Consider the following 26,538-nt stretch of genomic DNA (forward strand, 5'->3'; position numbering starts at 1 on the left):
TGGGGGGAAAACATTTATAAATGATCGAAAACGACCAATATCAGTGTCGAATCTATAGTTTACGGTGTTTCTGAGATGCACAGTGTATAACAAGATGGATTGGCGTGAATTTTTAAACCAACCCTCGTATTATTCCAACATCAATTCTTGGAAATGAAATGCGACTAATCAACAGTTGGAGAAGAACAATGCTCAGGAATTTCTCACCCAAAAGGTACCTCACATTTCCAGACACTCTTACTTCCTCCCGTCAGTCCATATTAAGAAGAAAAATTTTGCTACCCTCGAGAGAAACGCCCACGCACAAGTCCTTATGACGATGACAGAGTTTTACGTGACAATGTGAAGTCTATCAATAATCGTCGAGTGTACAACTTATTCGAACAATCAGTGTTTTTAATGTGATTTCTATTAACTTATGAACCATTCATTATATATTATTAGCAATAGAATAAAGTCAAAGCTTAATGTTTTCTACGAACTATATTTTAGTTTAGTCAGTGTATTCTTGCGCTGTGAACTGGCAACAGTGCGCGCGAAAAAGCAGAGAGAGCGTCAACACCTACAAAGCAAGACAAACGCAAAAATACCAGCTCTCTAACATGGAAATCATATTAGCAAATGTATAAAGTGAACCATTCAGTATATTCTTAAGTTCCCTTATAAGTTTCACGCAATATTTACAATGGCATAACTACCAAAATTAGTAATTTGTAACTTTGTTGTGTGAGGAATACATATTCGTCTCATATTTATGGTCGACTTTTGAATGAACATACGCAGAGAGGAGTGTCACTGTGAGCCGTACCATGAAAACATCAAATAAACTTATCTTCATATAGTGATGAAGTGAAGTGCCGGCAGTAAACTGCGTTCGGTCGATAATTTCGCGTATTAATTCGCTTACGTTTCGGTGCACATATCGCAGTGATTGGGCCATCTTTTCGTTTAAGTGAAGTATTGTGTTTTGTGTTGTCATACGCTTGTAAATGTTTTATTTCCAGTGAAATTAAAGGTTAAAGATGAATATTATGCAAAATATTTTCTTTTTCAATATGCAGTGAAAGCAGTTTTTCATAATGTCAAAGTGTGTGATTTATATTGTCTTTCTCAGTTAATGGAGAATATTACTTTCTTATAGTGTACATGGCTTAGATTAGAACCAAACAGGTAAGGTATCTATAAGCAGTGAAGGACAAACATTACTTTCGCCTCCCACTATCCATCTGGCGTAAATCATGCATTGCTGCCCCACTTGTATTCTTTTACAGGTATTAACTGGTATACCTTGAAGCTGACGCAGCAGCGAAGGTGGGTAAACGGCAAATGTCTCTAGTTAGGGCGACGCCCGAATCCTAGGACCGTGGAGAAGTGAAGATACTTGTTTATTGCTAGCCTCTTACTTCATTTTACTAATTAGTGCATTTGAATGATGAGGTAAAGGAGATTTTTGGGAGATCCAAGGTTCGGATCCCAATATTATTATTAGTTAGTCTTCTCGGACTGGAACAAACGAGTATCGAACCCCATTATATCTGGCGCTTCGAATACGGACATCCGGAACTCGAACCCAGGACCGGCACTCCCCTTATATCTGGCTTCCCTCACAGGAACAGACCTTATAAGTGACACTTCTGATGCTGATTAAATCCAAATTCAGCAACGCAACTTGGGAAAAGGGAGGAAGAAAACTTATAAAGTTATCTTAAATGACCAATATGAATGTCAAATCCATGGTATTCGGGGTCTCTGAGATAAACAGTCATGCTTTCTATACCGTTTACGTGTAAATTCATCTCCGCATCTTGAGAAGGGGGAAAGAGAAATGTGCGGACACGTACTAACAAAGTAAGTAACACGTAAGTAACAAAAAAAGTTAATCTGCACCCATGAGTGTAACTCGTAGCCGAAGAAATAGTTTCTAAGCCACTACGACGGAATTTCCTGATGAATTAATTATATATAATAGGATAACACATAATAATTTCAATGGGACATAGATTTGCGCACCTATTATAAATGTGTACTCGATTATTTGGGCATTACCAGGTTAATAACAGTTTAGAATATCACTTAAAGTAAGAAAAGTCAATATTTTTTATATTTTTTATTTGACGGACTTCTACAAACCAACCCTCCTGTTGTATGCTTACACGGAATTTACTCTGTAATCTTCGAAAACAGAGGCATTGCTATTATATTAATAACCCAACATATAAAAACTTCCGCAAGTGACTTTAAATAGGTCCTACCCGCTCATGCCACATTCGATAGGTATCCTAGTCGCTTGCCTTTTCGAGCACAAGTTTCAACACTCCGCACTGGGCTAAGAAACAAATTGACTTCTGATATAGTACCTAATATAAGTATGAAGTTGTCAATGGTGTAATTGATTTTCCAGGGAACGAATTCTTAGGGTATATACGAAGAATGTTTCGAAACTAACTATCGTCATGCAAGGGCGCCGAACTTTTTGTAACTTTGCCATGGCCCATTCAGATGTGTTTGGTTACAGACAAGGGTCTAAGAAGCCATGAGGCTTTTAAGACAAATTTGAATTCAAATTATGTTAAATATTTTATATTCATAAAAAAATCAAATAATACATACATGCCTACAAATAAAAATATATAAAAAAAAATTCATATTCATAAAAATAGTTGAGGAGCCAACATGAGCATTGAGGCCCGGACCCTACAGAACCGGTGCCCTTGTTTGTTTTTAGCGAGGAGATAGTAAATGTGAAACAAACAATCACCATAAGAAATCACACCCGTTGCTGGTTCAGCGACGGAAGGAGTATCAGCGGAAATGAAATGACTCATACACAGAACGCCGAACAGGAGAGAGTAATAACAGACCGCAATGCCCGGGCTTATTTGAGAACAAATCACGATAGCAGACAGACGTGTAGTGACAACGTGGTCACTAATGGAAGTGCGAGCTGTTATTCGGTATGAATGAGTAAGTGGGACTAGTGTGTTCGTCACCCATGAACGCCTACAGACCTTGTATGGTAAAGAGGTTATGTTTCATCAAATGATTGGTAGCTGGTGTTGCATGTTCAGTGAAGGATGGCAGAGTGTGAAGGTTGAAGGTAGAAGTGGGCGCCCCTACACATCCACGAATGAAAACATTCTTAAAGTATAGGACATGGTGTTAGCAGACAGGCGCGTGACAGTGTCAAATGTGGCATCAACACTGCGTATTTGTCGTACTCAAGTACATCACTTACTCCATGATGTGTTGAGTTACTGAAAAGAGTCTGCAAGATCGATTCCGAAAAATCTGACCCCGGATCATAATAGTGCAAGAATGTGAATCAGCCTCGATCACTTGCTCCGGTACGCGCCAGAAGGGAATGATTTCCTTCTCAGAATCATCACAGGTGATGAGATATGGGTGCACCACTTTGCACCAGAAACCAGGGCTGCCTCAATGATGTAGAACCATCTCAATTTACCTGTGAGAAAATATTTCAAAGCGTCACACTACGCAGGAAAGGTTATGGGCATAATGTTCTGGGGCGTGAAATGTGTGATTCTCCTTGATTTTCTCAATGAAGGGACCATCAATGTGGCACGCAACCAGTATCGTACTGTGAGATTTCTAAATGGGTAGGCTGAAATTAGACCCGTAGCTACGGGGTGGCTAGAAGGGGCCCAATCCTCTTGTGATCACTGTCAGCAGCATGGAACTATTCAATTTTTGTTGTAAGTGTTGGAATATAAGAGTACACAGGTACAAAGTGTTTTAAAATGTGACACTAGCTGTTTCTAAGGTAAAATGGGTATGAGTATGTGCAAATAGGACAAATAGAGATAGATAGAGACAGAGAGAGAATAAGAAGCTAACTATTTAAACAAATACACTTTTATTGTCTTCAAATCTTTTTCACTTTTTTCCACTAGCTTTTTTATGATTACAAACATAATTTTTTGTACAGATCTTAGTGAGAAATAAAGATAAAAGCTGCTTCCTTCTAGTAATACCCGAAAAGATCTTAAATAATATACTATATAAAAAAGAAAACGACTAAAACTAATTTCTTTCATTAAGACACTGCTGGTATGAACAGAAAGCTTGCAATAGTAAGATGTTTGTAGATGACTGTCAATTAGAATTGAAATATTATTAGCAGTTCGAATTTTGGAACATAATGAATAAATCGAAAATTTATGTTGAAATCTTCATTTATCAAGCAAGAAACAAAATAGTTTAAAACCCGACAATTCAAATTAACTTCCTGCCATTTCGTCCGCCTGCCATTTCGTCCTCTGCCATTTTGTCCTCCTGCCATTATTTCCTGCCATTATGTCCCCTGCCATTTTGTCCTCCTGCCATTCTGTCCGTTCCCCATGAGTATATATATTAATGCGACATTAGGTGAAGAGGCAATAGATAAAACAATTAGGCAATTATAAAATTAATTATGAGTTAAGAGAGTTAAATGATTAACTACGGTAACCTAGTATATGTGTATGCTGTAGTAAGGGACGGAAAAAGAAATGTATAGTGAAGTCTAATACAAGGAGAGTTTCCTGTGAACTAATTGTTGTGAAATGGGCAAAATTTTAGGCATTTTCGCATTTTATTGGATTCATAAATTTGTAAAATCCACGGAAGAAATACATTAGATTTCACAATAGGATTTACAAGTAATGAAAATATATTGGGATATTACCTCTTACTTGTATAATAAGGCAGAAATACGAAATGGAAAATGTGATCCTTACCACGTAATACTGTATAAGGAAGACATGAAGCGCTATGTGAAAGCACTGTACAAGGCCTATCATAGAAGTGTCGAATATCTGTGGCACACGCAAGACATGTGTTTTATGCCATATAAAATATCTTTCCAGCTATTCGTTTATGCGCATACTCACCGTTGGTGATACGCCTGAGCTCTAAGAACGCACCACCTACCACCTTGCTACCGCTCGTTCCCCTCTGCTGCTCTGCTACCCTGAATTAGTTAGATAGCATTCTTGCAGTTTACTTGCAATCTAACACAGTTGGTTTAGGTTTTTAAGTTAATTGGTATTTTACAAACCACAAATTTTATGCTATTATGTGCAAACGATATAGTTATACTGAGCCCTCGTAAAGTGAATCTGCACATACTAATGCAACTCCTTCCTTATTAGACATTTTTCATAGCAGTAAAAGTGAATTTTCCGCTAAGAGAAACTCATATTTCATAAATGTAAGTGTCCTCTTGTGTAGCAGTCAGTTGGAAAGCACTTATTTTGAGCTGTAATCGAATACAGATGATTATGTACCTACAGAAGAGCAAAGAAAGTGTGAAAATAGGAAACATTTGTCATTAAGATTGAAAGAAGAAAATGAAAGAGAATTAAGTGTAGGTAAATTATATTAGAATAAGAACAAATAAACAGTAATACAACGATAAAAATAGGTTCATGTGAGTTTAAGGTGGGACGCTATCTGTGGAAGGTTATGGTAGACATAATTTCATCAAACAATGAATAAACAACACAAGACAATACATTTACCTATTTATTATCTTATAGAACTTGGGTGAAATAAGATTTGTCTGCATTCCATAAAATGGATACCTAATAAATGGTGAAGAAGAAGAAGAATTGATGATTTACTGTAAGGCGATCTCAGGTAAAAAAAACAATTTTGGGGGGTGCATCTAGATCTTCAGATCAACCAACACCAGTTACGGTGAAGAAGACAAGACAAGACAGGTAAATTTACATGTCACTTACATCTTTAATACATAATTATTTATTCCAGTAGCTGCAGAAAGTTGTTATACATATGTTTTTCCATGCAGAGCGTTTAATTTTACCCATACAAATTACATAATGTTACGTTCTTAAATTTAACCGAAATCCTTTTAATTCAAAAAATAACAATAAAACTTTTTTTTTTGGAAACAATTGAGGTTCAGAATATAGTTGAAACGTGATTTACTTAAGTTTACTATTTAGGAAAAGTAATATCTCGAATGAAAAACCATAAATATAGACTGCTCGCCATTAAAAAAGGGTACCACCCAGAAGGAGATGAGGTAGAAATGCGAAACTCGGCAAACAGAGAGATACTAGTAAGAGAAGAAAATAGGTCGGTACTGTGACATGTGACGTGCGTAGCCTGGAGCTAGTAGCGTGTAGACCCTCCACGGACGGCCAGAACTCAGTGGCGGCTCGTGGAATTTAAAAGTGGTGGGGCACATCCAAAATACCTACATACTAGGGCGTCATATATATATCATTAATAATCTACTACACGCTATATATATAGCATTAATAATCTAATAATTTTCGTACACGCTTTTACTGAAACGTCTATTGTACGTTCTATTTTTGTCTTTGAACACTTGGTTTATGGATAGCTCTGGTCTTGGTGGGCCTAATTCTTTTGCTAAAAGACGATCTTGATAATCTAGGTTTTTAGTTGGTAAGTATCTTACCTGATTCATCTCACATGAATTATGACACTACACAAAATAAGCACACTACACTGACACTGACTAGGCCGGAATAAGCGCTAATAAGACCATAGTTTAAAAAAAAAAAAAATAAATAAAAGCCCGCTCACCAGTGTCCGCGCTGTCTATTTCATTGTTAAGGGGGTAGCAGTTTCATTCGGTCGGGTGCAAGCCATCGCTAACAGATTTCAAGCCAGGTTAAAGGGTTGCTATGTTATGAACAATTGTTAAGATGGGGGAGGGGAAGAAAAGAAAAAACTACTGCAACAATAAACGACTACTAAATTTCTAACATAAAACAGTGACCATTCTCTTGAATCCTGCCATCGTTGAAGACCAGCAGCGTGATATTCAGGGACGTATTTAACATTTTTGTCGCCTTCGAGCCATTATAAAAATGCCGCCCCGTCAATTACAATAAATTAAATACCAGTATAGAAATTCTGAGACAGTTGCTGATTATGAGACCAAGTTGATGAAATCAGCCAAGTTCATGAATAATAATACAACATCGAAACATTCAAATTTCTTGCGTTGGCGGCTCGGTTGATATGTTTGAAAACTGTAGGTAATTCTGGAAGTATATCAACAATCAACGGCCCCCATCAGAGGGGGGGGCAAGGTGGGGCGCTCGCCCCTAGAGGAAATTGTACTTCGGAATATCGAAAACCCAATAGAATTTTTACATTAGTTACAGCAAAATTTGAACCCATATTTGAAATGTCGCGTATACTTGCCCCCCTTGGAAACCACAATATGGGCGCCCTTGTCAATAATGGAAATGTTTTAAAATTACGATAAAAGAATAAGGTGTCAGCAATACGAGAGGGGGAATAATTGATGTAAATTAATAACTGGATTGTTAATTACTTACTTCTTACCAAGCAGATTCTTCTTCTTCTTTTTGATATTTACAAATGCAATAATACCATGTCATATCGCCATAACTACGCATAATAAATAAATACCTGAAATTTCCAAAGCTGGTATTTAAGAAAATGCTCTCAGAAAACTCGCCGTCCCAGGCCATGACCCATGTTGGCCCATGTGTAAAAACGCCCCTGATTGATATTTTGTGTAACGAATTATTTGTTTGTTTTCAACAACAATTTGTTTCAACTACTATATGTCCATTACTTCAATTATGTGTGGTTCCTTTATTTCTTTTCTGGGAAACATTTTATACGTAGTGTAGCTCCTATTTGAAAATACGATTGCAGATGCCGATTGGTAACTTATGCGTGTAAATTTTAGAAGGTCAATGTATTGTAAATTAACTGCGCCATAGTGGCAACCCTTAATATGTCATTCGCTATACCCTGAAAGGCCAAGCATAAACCTTTTCTATCCCCAAATTCTGAAAATGGCTTGACCCTCCTTCCCCCTCCTTCCGTTCCTTTCTGTACCGAGTTGAGTTTTCTTGTCGTGACCTTCTTACCGCTGTATGTTCCATAAGACAGAGCACAGCGCCTCATGCGACAGGTCTCAACATTACTGTGCCCATTTTCAATGGACATAGCCATAACATCCCCTTCCACCTCTGATGATAGGGCTACTGTCAAAGCATAAAGATTGTAAGTCCGCAGCCAGAAAACAACCGTCGCTGTGTTACCAAGTTTCGTCTATCCTACGAGAGCGCATAACCACAGCCTCCTTCACTCGCAAACACGGCTGTGGCGGAACAAATACAAACAATACAAAAGAAAAAAGATAAAAGCTTCTGTTAATGTATCAGTACTGATTTAATAATTGCAGTTCTATTTAGATCATGAATAGCAGGGCACGTGACCGGGTGCCCCTTAAAGAGATCCGCCGCTGCCAGAACTGCTGCAACACGTCGAACATGGGGAGAATAAGCCCAGCGATGTCTGCTTGAAGCATGGCGTCCCAAGCGGTTTCCATTCGGCGTCAAACCTGCTCAACATTAGGCGGAGGAAACCTGCGTTGATCCAACCGATGACCAACCATGGATTAGACATGTTCAATCGGCGAGATGTCTGGCGAACGTGCGGGCCATGGAAGCAGGGGCACGTGCTTAGCTACCAGGACTACGAGGACATTGCTTCCAACATGGGATCGTGCGTTATGCTGTTGGAAAATGACTTTATGCAGTTTATGGATTAATAAGACAGCAACAGGGATGAGTATCTCTGTGATATACCGTTGACTGTTCAATGTCCCTGGAATGCAACAAGACGCGAACGAACACCTAAGGCGACGGTACCCCATACCATGATGCCCAGTGAAGAGCTTGTGTGACGATGCATGATGCTGGTGTCCTGAAGCCTAGTGCTACGCTGCCGTCAGACATGCATAAGTTCATCATAATGCTGTAGAGAGAAGCAGGATTTATTGGAGAAGAGTACGGCTTCCATTCCACACGCCCTGCACAATGGTGCTCGTAGAATGTCTGGCGCGCACGCCTATGTTGTACCCGCAGAGGAATCCGCAGCATTGGGCGGCGAGAAAAAAATCCTCGCTCACCAAACGACACAGTACAATTCGTGGGGACACTGGCCGTCGTAAAATCCCCCTAGTTCCTGCGTCAACCGTCTTGATGTGGCCGTACAGTCTGTTAGGGCCGTGCGTCTGTCCTCGCGGCCGGTCGTCTGGCGCAGACGTTGAACACCTCTACGTCACTCTTTTGTCCCTTCCTGTACCCACTGGTTTCACACACGTGCCACAGTATACGGATTCCGTCCTAGCCTGCCACCAATTTCTCGGTACTATAAACCACAATCACGGTATGCAACAATTCGACATCGATCGAACTGCGAAATCGGCTGGAAGCGCTACCGTAACACTTGCGAAACTTGTTCATACTCATAGGTTGTTCACAGAATAAACTGGTAAAGGCTGATCCCAAAAGTTATTTTATTTTAACCTTTCTCTGTTTGTTCCTTGCCTCCAGAGAAACTAGATTTTTTTCTTATAGTATTGCGGCCACCATGACCTCAAATCTAAAACATCTTCACCACTGGATTGAACAACAGTGAATTTATCAAACCAACTGCGTCAATACATGAACACTGTAAAGGCGATCACGTTTCCGAAAAGCTCGTTTGATGATAGCGAAACCCTCGTCACATGTAAGTTCGCTGGGATCGCGACCAGGAAAGGGTTTTTGGACATTTGACCATTTCCTTGTGTAACGCTCTTCATTATTATGCTCCTGCTTGTTTTATTTTCAGTTAAAAGAGCGTATTTGTGGACTTAGGCTCGTTTAACAGAAAACGCATATTCCAATGCCTTATATTTTCAACACGTTGCATGGAATACACTTTAACACAAATCGTTGTACCTACCTCTAAAATATTCATTTTTTTTTAAAAAAAGTGAAAATCGTAAATAATATTACATACGCCCTTTTAACAGACACAGATTCATTTGTGTTACGAATGCTATGTTTTGCTTCGAGCCCATCCAAGAACATTTATAAATCTTCTTGGTTTATAAATGTCTCTATGTTCAATCTTGTTAGAGACGCTGAATTACATACCAGTTCTATTTCTTGTCAATCAAATTGCTCTTCTTACCTCACAGCTCGCTTGGGATTATCGACTTTCAGAGGTATATTTATAGAGGTAAACATTACATTCAAATGAATAACTCAAGACGTCTTAGGAACCATTTTATCCTCGAAAGGAAATTGAAAATTTGAACGCGTGGGGAAAATCGATTGTTCCTCCTTAATGGTATTTTTAAGGTTAAGCTCTTTTTGTTAGTGGTATTTCAAGGGATTGAAATATGAATTAAAGATACGCATATGCGAGGGTCATTGCGAAAGTCATGGCAACTACTTTTCTCTCGAAAATGATAACGAATAAAAACACTTCTGAAATATCCAAATGGAAGCTTAGTTCATATGTAAACATTACATGCAGGGAGATGGATGAACACATACACCACCATAAAGATATAGCACAAGAAAAAATTTAATAACAATTTTGTCGTTTCAAACGTGTTTTACTGTCAATTGAAACAGTACACAATAGTATAGGGCAGGAACACATACCTCTGACAACTTAAGAGTTCCTCGAAGTAGTCCCCCAAAGAATCCATCACACACTGCCAACACTGTGGAAGACGTTGTGGCCTCATCATGAGCGAATCTTCGGATCTCACTGCTATGGCAATGTCTTCACGTGTTCGAAAGCGTGTTTGATGCAATGGCTCTTTCAGTTTTGGTATGAGGTCATAAGCGCAAGGTGATGTGTCTAGCGAATACGTTGGATGCTCCAGTACTTCCCATCCCCATCGCGCAAGGAGATTCCGCACACATGCTGTCGTATGGGATGTCTCGTTGCCATGAAGAATTAATGCATCCTGAAGACGTTCAGGACGTTTCTCCTAAAAGTCCCGTCGTAGGTGTCGCTATACGAAAGTGAGACAGTAGTACAGTGCACTAACATTTTGTCCATGTGGGACGAAATGACACAAAATCACCACTCTAATGTACTGGTGCAATTGACAGTAAAATATATTTGAAACAACAAAATATTTTTACTTTTTTTTTTTTTTATCTTGTGCTATATCTTTATAGATAATGGTGGTATGTGTATTCATCCATCTCCCTACACGCAATGTTTACATATGAACTGACCTTCCATTTGCATATTTCAGATTTTTTTTTTTTTTTTTTTGTTCTTTACCATTTTCGAAAAGCAAAAATAGTTGCCATGACTTTTGCAATGACCCTCGTAAAAACGATTCAAATATGTTTTCCTTCTACCTGTAATTTTAATTTCCATAAAACACTGAATTTACTACTTTCGTGCTTTTGTTGCAATCAATGTTACTTGAATTACGAAATAGTTGCTGATTGTGTTAGTGCGATATTTTTAAAAGAGATTCAAAATCTTTTGATTCTAGGAAAGAAAACAATATATATGAAGGGCTAAGTTTTACAAAGTTAAGCAAAAAGATGAATAAATAAAAAGATTTTAAAGAATCAAAATCTGAGACAATGGAATATCACCGAACTTCCTTCAATTTATGTCACAGTAATTCAGACGTACTTTTCACAATTCTAAACTCGAATTATTATAATTACTTCCATCAACATTGAAATATCTCCAACAACGTGCAAAAACTATTTTACAGACGGATATGTGAAAAGATTGTATGAGTAAGTTAAAACACACGTACCGAAAGTACAAATAAAAGCACAAATAAATTAATTTTTTCGAGGTCAGGCACGTAGCCAAGGGGTGGGTCCGGGGGGTCCGGACCCCCCCCTTTGGATCCAGAAATGAAAAATATTAAGGAAGGATAAAACAAAAAGAAATGAGAAAAAGTTGAATCAGTGTCAAAAATATAAAGTACACCAAGCGTTGGGTTACTCTTTCTTATGAGGAGCTTTGTGTGGCAGAAACGGGGGAGGAGGGTCAAGTTAAAAATGGATATTATTCGGACGAAGCATTCCGAATTCCGTCTAGCTCCATGCTAATCCTATGGACAACAAATGACGATCGATAAACCGGTTCGATTAGATAGACTCTCAGGTAGAACTTAAGAAATGCTCAGAATCACCAATAACATGAGCCATTTTGTATTTCGCGGCAACACTAATCCTTTTTATAGGATGTCTTTACCCCCGAAAGAGATCTCGTTGCTATCCTTGACGGCATTAAACGAAGATAAGAAAAAGAAGAAGAAAGAAGACAAGTAGAACCGAGTTCGAATGACCTCGGAAGTCTATATCTTTTTCAATACTTTTTTTATATTCTTTTACTCAAGATTTCTTCATAGTTTTTTTAATTAAAATAATTACTTACATATCCTCATTTTATTGACGTAACAAACCAAAGTGGGTATGTTGTCAGTAAAATAGTTTAGATTGATTGATCTCTTGGTGTTTCATGTCACGCCCCCCCCCATTACAAAATCCTGGCTAAACCAACGAATATATGTTGCTACTAAAATAGCTTAGAATGATCGAGCCCCTGGTATGACAACCACAGTATTCGTCACGGATCCCCCCCCCCCTATTGCGAAATCCTGGCTACGTGCCTGTCGAGGTGCAAAACGCAATGACATTTTATGCATAAAACACTTATTTGAACAAAAAATAAGAACTTTATAAATCAAAATCACGTTGGAAGAAACGCATATTAATCATTCTACTAATTTGTCGAGCTCCTTCTTGGCTAAGCGGTTAACGTAAGGGTCTTTGGCCTGGAAGACTTGGGTTCGCTTCCCTATGGGAGCTCATGTGGTTCGGATTTCATGTTAAATCAGTAGGTCCACATCTGAAATAGTTTCGCTGCTAACAGGACGTTAAACTCAAAATCAACAAAATCAAAATGAACTTTGTGGTGGACAAACACCGTGCTCGTGAGTTTTCTCGGGGCTCTCCCGTTTCCTCCCACTTTCTTCATTCCACCATTTCATTCATTTCTCACATCACCGTCTCCTTTAGCCTAACTGGCATAATCGTGAGACGTAAAACTAAAGATTTCATTTTTCAAAATCAACTAAACAAATAACTTGTCTTTTAATTAGAGTAACTACCAAAGTGACTTTTAAACAATCTTGAGAGAATGCAATTAAGATTTCAGGATTTTAGGGTTTAGATTTCTGGGCTTTCTGCATCTAAGGCCATTTAGTCTGTCACGTTTTGAGAGATGACGTCCCTCGGTGAGCACGCTATCCGGAGAAAGGGAAGGAAGAAAGGATTGGGGAAGGAAGGAGGCTGCCGGGGACCTATAAGTTAGGTACCACCCTGACATTTGCCTGGTTTGAATGATGAAAACCCATTCAGGGTGGCTGGCATAAGAAAAGCATTTTATACCTTTTTGACCGAGTGCCCCCATCGGGAATCGAACCTGGGACCTCTCGCACCGGAGGCGAGAGCGACTACACTGCGAGGGCCGCCATTAAAACTTCAGCTAGATAAAACTACAATACGTAATAACTGCCGTATTTCTTCCTAATTCAGAAAATTTCTGACCTTATTACACTAACACATTTGAAGGGTAGAGTTCGATAAGGCTTCATATCCAACTGACTTTTGCAGTTTTGGGATATTTGGTAAGGGCTTCAGCTATGGGTAGAAGCTGAAGTGAATATCTAATATCATTTCTTGATGTTTCTTAATGCTAGATATTCACTACAGACTTTGTCCATAAATGAGGCCCTTCCCAAAGGTCCTAAAACTTCAAAAGTCATTTTTCGGTAATTTTGGACATGAGGCCTTATCCAACTCAACTCACCACCATTCTAATTCATAACGCAGACAATCGAATTATATTAGCTTATTTATTCATTTCTAGTAATAATATAAACACATCAACGGTTATTGAACGAGTAGTTGAATTAAAAAAAAAAAAAAAAAAAGAGTTCGAAAATATGGAGAATGCCAGAATACCAGAATGTCGACAGTACAGGCAGGATCGGATTCAGGATTTTCTGAGGAGGTGCACCATAACTACCATAACCACATTGAAACTCTTCAAAGTGACATGTGACAATATTCTTTACATCCGACAACGTTGATACATAGAACGGGGGAGGATATTTTAAAGAGTATCGCAAGTGATGTGCAGGATTGATTTTTCCTGACTTCTGTTTTCTTCCCTACTTGACAAATGTTATATTGTTTTGTTTGGTAAATCTTTTACCTTCAACCTTCAGAATATGGACATAAACTATTGCTTTTGCAAAACTCCTCTTTCTTTTAAGCCCCAAATGCAAGCATGACGGCAAAAAATTTTGGAAAGGGTTGCTATTTTCACTGCTAGCTTGTTATTTTAGATAGTGTATATTTACAATGAAGGGAGGGGCGCACGTGCACCGGTGCAGCTCCCTAAATCCGGCCCTGAGTAGGCCTACAGGGCTAGTATATATCATCCACTCGTTTTCAAAAGGCTACATTTTCAAAAGTATTTTACGTAGTCTACATACACGAGAGATTTATGAAAAGAACCATAAATTTACGAAGTTTTCTACTTTGTTTACAAGCCAGTTTTTTTCCTTGCTTACTTCCGAAAGTGCGTTACACTACTATTAACATACTCTAACACACAAAAACTCTCTTCTTGCTTTGCCTCCATGTTGGACAGGTACTAAACTTACGCTGCTAGCTGGTGAGTTTAACAACAATACAAACTTGGTGGGTTGATGGTTATTTTCATATATCTTTCGTGTTTGTAAATGTAATACTTTTGAAAATATAGCCTTTCGAAAACGAATGTATCATTTATACTAGCCCTGTTTGTAATACGATTGGATCGTGTTGAGTTCGGTTCCAGTTCGGGGCAGCCGTTCTAATGGCCTGCAGGGTCTGATTCTTGTTCGAGCTAACCACTTTTGTAACTGGCAGAGTCTGATCCTTACCTGATCCCATTCGGGATAACCAAGTCTTATAACTCTGCTGGAAACAACTCCCGTTCATTACAGCTTACCTGTGGTGGATATTAGTAATTGGCATGAAGAAGACATTCGCAATGAAAATGATAATACTACAATAGAAAGTGCGCAAACCTCCAAGTTGGATCGCGAACCAAAATACTATTTCATTGAGGTTGCGACTACGAGCGCCCACCGTCATTGCCAGGCCTGCTGGCAATAGCAGAATAAGTACAAGTTACTAAACATAACATCCACCATTTTGGGTAGTGATTGTGCAGAGATGCTGTAAAGATAATTGCACATAAAGAAATAGATTGTATGTAAATTTTATTCAATTAACACAAGTTATGTATAATACTTACTTTTATGACATTACAACTTTTTGTTAGTGATTTTCATTTAACATGTACCAAAATACCATGAGCCCAAAATTTTTATTAATGTGGAATTTATGCGATGAAATTATTATATATTTTTATTTTTTTTTTCTTTAAGAAAATGACGCACTACGAATGCCGGCTGAAATTTGCATTACACGATGCACTAGCATTAAACACACGCTATTTTCGTATCACACTTGACTACACTATAAGTTGATGGATTTGGGGGGGGGGGAATCATGTAGCTATTCTTCAAAAAAAAGAAGGATTCCTTGGTGCTTCTTGTTGATCGTCGAACAGTTATTATTTAGGTTCCATGATAGTTATTACTCTTTAGTTGTGAGTGCAATTCGTCCTTTTACCTGTGTTGGTTCCTTACTCATCCCTCGTGGATTTCATACATTCACATATTATACGCTATTTTAGCACGCAAACGTTGATTTTTATGTTAATTTTATGTTTATCATTTGCGTAGGTTTATCTTGTTTTTTCCATAGTCGAATTTACAAAATCGTGATCGATTGCGAAGAAAAACTTAGATATTATTCACAGCCGCCACAAAATAGAGCAATCTAGACCACCATAACTGCTTAGCACACCTTCGCGGCTTTTTTACCTCAGCGTCAGTATGTTTGCGCCGAGCACACCAGAAAAGATTTTACAAATGTTCATAGTAAATATTCTTTATCAGAAATACGCATATTAAAAGGCGTTAAATAAGTTCACCATTAAAACAAAATAATTGAAATGTTAAAAACAGTAAAAGTAAGTCTCGATGATGTTTGAATTCGACGAACTATGTTTTGCATCATTTTAACCGTATTACGCCTCCTTTGTTCAGTGAACAGGAAGCACGAATCATCACTCACAGGATTGCCAACTTACAAAAAGATAAAACTAGAGCACAATTTGCGTCGACGAACAGAACATGGAGCCTCATTCCAATTCAGCCAAGAGAAACTGGGAAATTTAAAATGGAATGGGAGTGAGGGGGGCCACACGCTCACAAATGGCGTGCGACACGGACGATGATCTTCTTTGAAGATTATCAAAACCCTGGGACCTTGGGTTTCCTCTTCTTAGAGTTATTTTTCCGGTTATTATTCCTCTTCTTTCTTCCATTATTAACATTTGATCCATTATGGTTCATTAACACTTTACACAAACGTAGATGGGCTTTTTATTTTATGGGCTATATACTTTAATGGGCTCTCCTTTGGTATGTGTAAATATAAGATTACATGTGTTTTCATAATACAATATTTCAATATAAGTTGAATAATATTAATTATCTATTATATTTTCATTTTATATTATATCCTATTCATATTCTATTTATTAACATCAAACCAATATATTTCTTACATTATTACTTAAATCATAAAATTTTCAATTTTTTTTTTTTGTAAGTATCTGACTCGTGTTTTAACATCTTACACTAAATATTCTTATCGTACTAAACACATGAAATTTTCAATATTTTGAGAAAAATGACACATGAAATGCAAAAATAACCTTTTTCATCAATATATGCTTCCTTATAACTAATTCTCAAAATAACTCCTAATAATGTAATATTTCCATTCTTCAAACCTTTAAAATACAACATTTAAACAGCACTATTAATTAGTTAGTTAACTTCAAACACAATGCAATAATACAGTAACACGAATATATGAAATGAAATCTTTCATTCGTAAACAAATTTTTAAAACATATTACATATTAAAAACTATTTCACACAATATTGAGTAATATACGTTTTGTCGAGATTTAATAAAATTTATCGGCGCCTTAAAGATTCACAGCTAAGTTTTTACAACGTAATAATTCAGTTATGACTCTCTCTGATCACTCGACGGGATCTGCCTGGCTAAATTTCGAAGGAACCTACCCACAATGAATAATCTGTTCTACCACCCCGAGATGAGGCCGAATTAAAGAATACAAGGTTAAAAACTTAAAATAATAAAGAATGGGATTTACCAAAATAGCTTACTCCGAGCATTAAAAACATGTTACATTACCCAATACACATAAGGGGGGGGGGAACCTCATCTCCATGACTTGGCATATTTCTTTGCTGGTTTTTCCATTGCTTTGGAAAAGAAATATCAACGGCCATCTGGAAGTCGCATAGCGGGTCACAGATGCCTGCATATATCATATGAAACGACTTTTTTTTTTTACATTCCTTGTACTTGTTCATTTAGTGCCACATAAGGATTCTGTAGATTTACTAACGCAAATTCCAATACATCAGATGAACACAAATTTTTACAGTACAGAAAATTCAAATACTTATCAATATCTAGCAATTTCTCCAAGATTTTATGTATTCGTTGGTTATTACTTCTGGATTGAACACTTTGAGATAAACATACTGGTGTTGTAGTTAATGCATTGCAAAGAACAGTTTCAACACTGCTTTCTAGATCTGAATTCTTAAATTCGCTTGAAATTACATCATGGTATTTCTCAGAACTATGTTTTACTGCGAGATTTAACCAAATTTTACGAGTTTGTTTCGTAGGTTTCCACACCTTAAGTCTATCCACTGAATGTGAACCAATTGATTTACCAGTTAAAGGATCTAACAATTCGAACACCTTTTCTGAATTTGATGGTTTGTTAACACAAAGATAGGGTCCCTTGAACACATTGAAAAATTTGGAAATTTTCTTGTCTGTTGCGGAACTTAAGTTTGTCTGTTTCAAAAAAACCAAATCATTCACCTGTATTTTGTGTTTACTCTCCTGTTGTGAGTTATACCTTTCATTTCGCTTTCGGATTACTTCCTTTCTTTTAAAATCAGCCATTACCAATTTATTGTCCCAACTTTCATTGTCATTTTCGTTTGTATCATTCGTAAAAATGCCAAAATGTTCGAAGATAGGTTTTTCAGCCTGAATGTTCAAATGTAAACTGGCTGGACTCGCGCCAAGACTGCTAGATATAGAATAGTTCAGCAACATAACGACTTGTGGTATAAATTTCTCCCAAGAACCATGATCATCTTTACAAAACAGTCTGAACAACCTGTTCGTGTCCCAATGGATTCTCTCCACTGCGTTCGACGCCGGATGGTAGGGCGTTGAATAAAATATCTTAACACCATATTCCTCCATTTTCTGTTTGAAGTTTTTAGAGATAAAACAACTACCATTGTCCGCCAATATAGCTGAAGGTATTCCCAAGTGCACAAAGTACAATGTCTCCAAACATTTAACTACGCACTTCGTAGTAGCGTTCCGGATCGGATAAAGAACAAGGTAACGAGTAAAAGCATCCAAAACTGAGAGTATAAATTTACACTTTGAGGGAGATGGCACAAGAGGTCCGATAATGTCAATCGAAATTAATCTCCTAGGGCCTTTCACCTGTATGGTTTCTAAAGGTCTCGCCGGGGGTCGAGTATCGACTTTAGTTCGTTTACACTCGAGACAATCGTTAATATAGTTCATCACGTCTCGCCGCATAGATTTCCAATAACAAATCTCGCTGATGAAACTTACTGTTCTTTCGCACCCGAAATGTCCACGGTTATGCATTTCTTCAATTACCAGATTTACTAAAGATGGCGGGATGCAAATTCTCCAACTATTAGGAAAGTGAAAGTTCTTATACAACAATATACCATTTTCTAGTTTGTAAACTTTTTCTACATTTCTGTTTTGCATCTTACTATAGGGATCATTTGGTTTCTCTAGGAATTTAATGATTTTATTATACTCAGGATGTTCCTTTTGTTTTTCGGTTAACTCTCCTGGTGTGAGATTTCTGAAGAATGATGGAAGTACTTCTAAGTTGTTTATGTCCAAAATTTCACTATGAGGAGCTAAAACTATCCTGGACAATGCATCACTAGCCACATTTTCACTACCTGAAATGTGCGTTATTTCTAAATCAAATCCCTGTAGTTCAAGACTCCACCGAGCCAAACGAGAGTTCCAATGGCGAATTTTATTCAAAAACACTAATGAGTTATGGTCTGTGTAAACTTTCACGTGATGGCCATATAATAAATGTCCCCATTTACGTACGGCTGTAACGATTGCATACGCCTCTAATTCCGTGATAGTGAAATTTCGCTGTGCACTATTCAAAGTCTTACTGTAAAAACCAAGTATGTGTTTTTCACCGTTAACTTCTTGGAATAATATACTTCCCACTGCTACCAAGGAACTGTCTGTCACTAAACAAAAATCGTGATCTAACAGCGGATGATTTAACAACACTTCTTCAGCTAACGATGCTTTTAACTGAGTAAAACTTTGCTCACATTCGTCAGTCCAAACCCATTTTTTATTCTTTTTCAGAAGTTCAAACAATGGATTGGCTAAATGAGCGAAATGATATACAAATTTTGAACACCACTCGAACAAACCTAACACTCGCTTAAGTTCCTTTACATTTTTCGGACGAGGCAATGTTCGAATTGTTTCTACATACGACGGATCCTTTTTCACGCCTTCAGGTGTGACTACGAAACCAAGAAATTGAAAGCTCGTATTGCAAAATGAAGATTTCTTTAAATTTACAGTCATATTGGCTTCTTCTAATTTTGTAAACAACAAATTTAAAATTTCTAACTGTTCATCGAAAGAAAATGTTGGTACAGAAATGTCATCGATGTACGTAACTAATTTATCAAACAATGCATGACCTAAAACAACCAAAAGACAAGCCATTAATCCTACACCTCCATTTGCATATCCAAAAGGGATAGATGTAAATCTATACATTTTGCCATTCCACGAGAAGGCTGTGTAATCTCTACAATTTTCAGAAATTGGAACTTGTGTGTAACTTCCTACTAAATCAATATTTGATACGTACTTAGCACCTTGAAACTTTAACAACAAATCATCAATTTTATTTACCTTTAATTGTTTTATTTTTACATGCTTGTTCAAAACAGTTAAATCGACTACTACTCGCATTTTACTAGTGTTTTTCTTTGGCACGCAAAAGATTGGGTGAGAATGGATTGACACACAAGATTCTATTACGCCACATTGTAACCACTCATCAATTTGCGAATCAATATGTTCTTTGAATTTATATGGTAATGTATACTGCCTTTTAACCAAAGGTTGATCAGTGTCTACCTCAATTTCATATTCAAATTTGGTACAACGTCCGGGAATATTTTTAAAAATTTTCCTATGTTTCAACAACAATTTGAACAATTTCTCTTTCTCAAAATCAGACAATTGTGCTTCCATAACCCTTTCCCGTATTTCTGAAATTGGAACAAATTCACTTTCAATTTTACTATCAAATGTATTACAAACTGCAGCTCTACCTAACGATTTACAATGCGATTTTTCAATCTCACAGTCTATTTCTGAAATTTGCTGTGAATAGTAATCAAACAAAAATTTATCTTCGTTAGCAACTTCTAGATTTAACACTTTCATTTCTTTTTCATTACTACAAGAATTACGAACTTTATTATAAGCTTGATCAGAAAGAACAACGTGATTAACCCATTCTTTTTCTAATTTTTGTTTTTCACTGACCAAATTATTTACTATGGGACACTCTACATTTACTTTTCCAATCTCAAATAAAATTTCTGATTCATCATCACTGTCGCTAGTAACATTCATTTTAGCTTCAATACCAACTTGAGATATAAAATTTACCTTCTTCTGTACATCACCTTTAGTCAGAATTTTTGTAACTTTCATATTGTCAGCTTGAGCACCTAGCATAGGTACGTTAACGATTTCTCCTTCCTTTTCAACCGTAATAGAATTATCACCAAAATCTATCTTTGCCTTGGATTGTGTGAGAAAATTTCTACCCAATAAGCATTCAGTATTCAAATCAGAGACAACTAGCACACGTACGTCAAAACTAACTTTCCCTATTTCAATACACAATATTGTTTCACCTTGCACCTGTTTCTTTTTCTTACCTGAAAAATCCACCAACAAAATATGTGGAGCTGGTCGCAAGTGAGGGTGTGATATGATTGACGCTATACGTTTCCATGTCTCTAACGACAAAATACTAACCGAAGCTCCAGAGTTTCACAAGGCTACTACCGGTTGATTTAAAATATGTACTTTTATTTCAGCTGACCTAGCTTGGCTATTAAATTTCTGTTCTTCATCACTACTTTCAGATGAATCAGTGTCCCAGCTTACCACATTCACTACATTTTTTCCAATTACAATAAGCTCGCATTGCGAGTCATTGAGTGCATTTTGACTTTCAGTACCAAAATTACCATTTACATTACCAACTCTGCCAACCGCACTCGCGTTGGAGAGCAACTTCAGTTTAAAGTTTGATCTTTGTTTTGTGGAAACATAACTCTTGGGCTATAATACGGAAATTGTGGTGCAGATTGAGTATATGTAGACATTGGCTGTGTTCGGTTCATACCTTCATCATGGTTACTATTTACAAAGCTCACTCTTTCGTTTTGATTTGAATTTTCATACTCGTGATCATCTTCGTAATTACTACGATTATTACCCTGACTTTCATTGCGATCATTATTCCTTCTATGATTATTCTTACCTTTATTCCAATGGAACTTTCTCTTGTTCGGAGTTCCCTTCCTTCTGGGTCCGTCAAACTTACCTTTACCTGAATTTTTACAGTTTTCATTACCATAATTTCCTCTTTTATTAAAATTCTCGTAATTCCCTTGCACTTCGTCTACCTGATTGACACGTACATTTCTACCATGAAAGTTGTTTCTATCGTTAGTATTTCTGCTGTCATAATACAGTGCTTCAAGATTTTGTATAGCGGTTAAAAATGAACTGAAATCTAAATTTGGGAACAATGCTAATTGTCGTCGGTAAGAAATAGGGATCAACTGTTTAATTGTATTCACAATAAAAGTATCCGGTATATTAGGTGACAAACCACGTATCTTATTGAACCTTTTGTGAACAAAGTCGGTAACAGTACCATCAGTTTTTGGGTTGAACGCTTGCGATTGCAACACTGAGAGTTTGCTTGCGATGACTTGTTCAGAACCAAATTGAGCTTTGAATTCTTTAGTGAAATCTTTAAATGAACGAAATGTACCTAATTTTGACTTGTACCACTCACGAGCGTTACCGGTAAAAATAAACCCTAATACATCTAAATATTGGGATTCAGGTACGTCTACAGCGTGCGCTGCGATCTTAAACTGCTCTAAAAACGAAGTTGGTGACTCATCATCTTCTAAACCAGAAAATTTCGGGAACATTTCGATGTCACCGTGACGCAATATTCGTCGTTTAGCCCTTTTTACGTCACCCCTATCTGATTTTCTTACTTTAATACGCTTCTTTAGTTTTGTTGTCTCACTAGCTGTCGAAGAACTACAATCTGTTTGGTTGGCACTACTAGTTTCTTCCTTACTGCTGTATTTCGACTTATGACTACTCCTATCATCACCGGATATACTTAATCTACGCCAATTACGCTCACTCACTTCTCTGCTAGCGCTCTCCGCTAATGAGGTTAACTTCGTTTGGGTTTCATCTACCTTAATTTCTAAACTTGACAACCTGTCACCTATTAAAGCAATATTTTGGTTCATATTAACGATATCAATACCAGGAGGGATAGCGTTCTGTGACAAAATATCAACCCTACTGTGCAAAACTACGACATTTCTTTCTAACTTATGGGTCGCATCATTTAATCCCACTAACATTTTTTCTTTATTTTCTAAATTATCTTCAATTTTATTTACTGACCCCTCGATTGCTTCAATTTTCTCAAAAGCTCGGTCCACCTTTTCTTCACATTTACCCAAATCGACCGTAATGTTCTCAAGTTCTTGATAATTCTGAAGTGTTTTCCCCCATATTTTCTCACATTTATCATTAACCTTTTCATATTTCTCATCTATTTCTTTGGATATTTGTTCATATCTACCTACGCATTCTTTTTTGAATATTTCTAATTGCACCTCAAGTTTATCGTCGATCTGTTGTTTTGTTGCCTCTGAGATTTCTAACATCTTGTTTTCTAAGGAATCATTGATCTCAACAATTTTGCTTTCTAAAGACTCACGTACACTGTTAGTTTGCTCGCTAACCCTTTCAATTTTGTGTTCTAAAGATATATTACTTTTTTCTATTTTATTTTCTAACGATTCACGTAAATTTTGCATTTCGCCTTTGATGGCGTCCAACAACTTGGCATTGCTTTCATCCATTTTGTACCATTACATAAAATTTCTAAATACGAGTCAGATACTTTATACCTTTACATTTCTACACATAAATCACTACTTTTTACATGTACGGTGAAGGAGTTCTGTTCCTGTTTCGGAGCGCCATTTTTGTAATACGATTGGATCGTGTTGAGTTCGGTTCCAGTTCGGGGCAGCCGTTCTAATGGCCTGCAGGGTCTGATTCTTGTTCGAGCTAACCACTTTTGTAACTGGCAGAGTCTGATCCTTACCTGATCCCATTCGGGATAACCAAGTCTTATAACTCTGCTGGAAACAACTCCCGTTCATTACAGCTTACCTGTGGTGGATATTAGTAATTGGCATGAAGAAGACATTCGCAATGAAAATGATAATACTACAATAGAAAGTGCGCAAACCTCCAAGTTGGATCGCGAACCAAAATACTATTTCATTGAGGTTGCGACTACGAGCGCCCACCGTCATTGCCAGGCCTGCTGGCAATAGCAGAATAAGTACAAGTTACTAAACATAACATCCACCATTTTGGGTAGTGATTGTGCAGAGATGCTGTAAAGATAATTGCACATAAAGAAATAGATTGTATGTAAATTTTATTCAATTAACACAAGTTATGTATAATACTTACTTTTATGACATTACAACTTTTTGTTAGTGATTTTCATTTAACATGTACCAAAATACCATGAGCCCAAAATTTTATTAATGTGGAATTTATGCGATGAAATTATTATATATTTTTATTTTTTTTTTCTTTAAGAAAATGACGCACTACGAATGCCGGCTGAAATTTGCATTACACGATGCACTAGCATTAAACACACGCTATTTTCGTATCACACTTGACTACACTATAAGTTGATGGATTTGGGGGGGGGGGGAATCATGTAGCTATTCTTCAAAAAAAAGAAGGATTCCTTGGTGCTTCTTGTTGATCGTCGAACAGTTATTATTTAGGTTCCATGATAGTTATTACTCTTTAGTTGTGAGTGCAATTCGTCCTTTTACCTGTGTTGGTTCCTTACTCATCCCTCGTGGATTTCATACATTCACATATTATACGCTATTTTAGCACGCAAACGTTGATTTTTATGTTAATTTTATGTTTATCATTTGCGTAGGTTTATCTTGTTTTTTCCATAGTCGAATTTACAAAATCGTGATCGATTGCGAAGAAAAACTTAGATATTATTCACAGCCGCCACAAAATAGAGCAATCTAGACCACCATAACTGCTTAGCACACCTTCGCGGCTTTTTTTACCTCAGCGTCAGTATGTTTGCGCCGAGCACACCAGAAAAGATTTTACAAATGTTCATAGTAAATATTCTTTATCAGAAATACGCATATTAAAAGGCGTTAAATAAGTTCACCATTAAAACAAAATAATTGAAATGTTAAAAACAGTAAAAGTAAGTCTCGATGATGTTTGAATTCGACGAACTATGTTTTGCATCATTTTAACCGTATTACGCCTCCTTTGTTCAGTGAACAGGAAGCACGAATCATCACTCACAGGATTGCCAACTTACAAAAAGATAAAACTAGAGCACAATTTGCGTCGACGAACAGAACATGGAGCCTCATTCCAATTCAGCCAAGAGAAACTGGGAAATTTAAAATGGAATGGGAGTGAGGGGGGCCACACGCTCACATGTTCTTATAAGGAACATAATTCTTTGTTACGTATATTCCATTTCAAATTGGTTGCTGTACTCTGGGACAGGGACGTCATTTAGGGGGAGGGCAGGGAGGGGCAATTGCCCCCCCTGAGTTTGAGGTTTATATAGATTTTATATCAAGGGGTCTTGCCCCCCCCAAGCAAAATCTGAAATGACGCTCCTGCTCTGGGACCTTAAAGAGTGTCCTTTATCAAACCATTATATACTTTATAGTGACTGTTTTACATAGGTTAATTACAAAATAAAATTTATTTTCACTCAGTAATTAATTAATTAACTTGTTTATTATTATTATTTTTTTTAAAGATTCTGAAGATCGTAAACACAAAAGCAGAAGAGCAAGTAGCATTAGAGTATGGGTAGACGAGGAAAGTTAATTAAAATTCTTATTTTCAAAAACTTTACAATTGGGAAGCGATATTTATGCCGAACCCTCTACGAAATTCTTTCTCCTCCTGTTATCTTTCTGTTGACTGCTCTAGTAACTGGTATGAATACGACGCCACTTTCCCGGCAAGACATGCAGGATAACGAAATTCGTGAAGATCCTGTGGAAGCATTCATAAAAGTTAATTTGATGTACGCACCTCGTAATGAGTTTACTGATTATTTTGTTGCTGATATTCTATATAAAAAGTTTCAGGAAGTAACAAAGGAAACTGTCAGTAAGTATCACTTAGTTTATTTTATAGTATATGTAATATGTAATAATCTATAATACATTGCAAATGCAAAGTGAACTAGGAAGTTTTACAATGTGACAGATGACGAGAAGAACCCTAAAACAGGGGCAGCGGGGAAAGGTCAACGACACGGTCAAGTCCATTTTCGGTTTTTGAGGTATGGTCTATACTTAGATGTCGTCTGCTACTCCGGGTAGTGTTATCAGGGGCGTCATTTAGGGAGGGCAGGAGGGGGCAATTGCCCCCCCCCCCAAGAGTTTGAGGAATGTACAGTATATACTTTAATGGATTGCTCTTGCCCCCCAAGCAAAATCTGAAATGACGCCCCTGCCTATAATCTTAGTAATATCATGCTTCAACACAAGTTTATGTGAAGACCTTGCGTACGTCTCATTCAAAACTTTCAGCCACTACTTGCAGTAGCTATTACGGTATAAATTTCCTAAACATACGAAGAATATTTCGCACATCTTTGCCCAAAATGAAACAATACATTTATTTTTCTTAGTAACGAAAAGTGTTACGTCCAAACTTATGTACGTAAATTTTAATAGGGGAAGGCGTTGTACCTGTGAACACTTTTAGAGTCTTCGAAATTTTGGTGCTAATATTCAGCACTTTTTCCCCAATTTTTGTCGTACATTTGAAGTGTCATCTCTTTGCTATCAGATACGATGATTTTTAAACGTGTTACATAATTACAATAGCTTTATAAGATAAAATAAGAACAAATCCGTTTTGTTCACAGGTACATTATGGTCGTGTACCTTTGAACAGACCCTCTTGTACCTTTGAA

General features: G+C 37.1%; 1 protein-coding gene across 3 annotated transcripts in view; it reads left to right on the forward strand.

Moving 5' to 3' along the window:
* Window positions 1–5,552: 5,552 nt before the first annotated feature.
* LOC145663173 (ATP-binding cassette sub-family A member 17-like) overlaps window positions 5,553–26,538 on the forward strand; it is a 379,444-nt gene continuing 358,458 nt past the window's right edge. For all 3 annotated transcript variants that reach the window (XM_081729505.1, XM_081729507.1, XM_081729508.1), the window contains exons 1-2: window positions 5,553–5,720; window positions 25,366–25,724. In XM_081729505.1, the coding sequence (XP_081585631.1) occupies window positions 25,415–25,724 (310 nt within the window). In that variant the 5' untranslated portion in view covers window positions 5,553–5,720; window positions 25,366–25,414. The remainder of the gene's footprint in view (window positions 5,721–25,365; window positions 25,725–26,538) is intronic.

Source organism: Thermobia domestica, chromosome 10 (assembly GCF_964235325.1).
Source record: "Thermobia domestica chromosome 10, izTheDome1.hap1.1, whole genome shotgun sequence".
In the NCBI taxonomy this organism is placed as follows: domain Eukaryota; kingdom Metazoa; phylum Arthropoda; class Insecta; order Zygentoma; family Lepismatidae; genus Thermobia; species Thermobia domestica.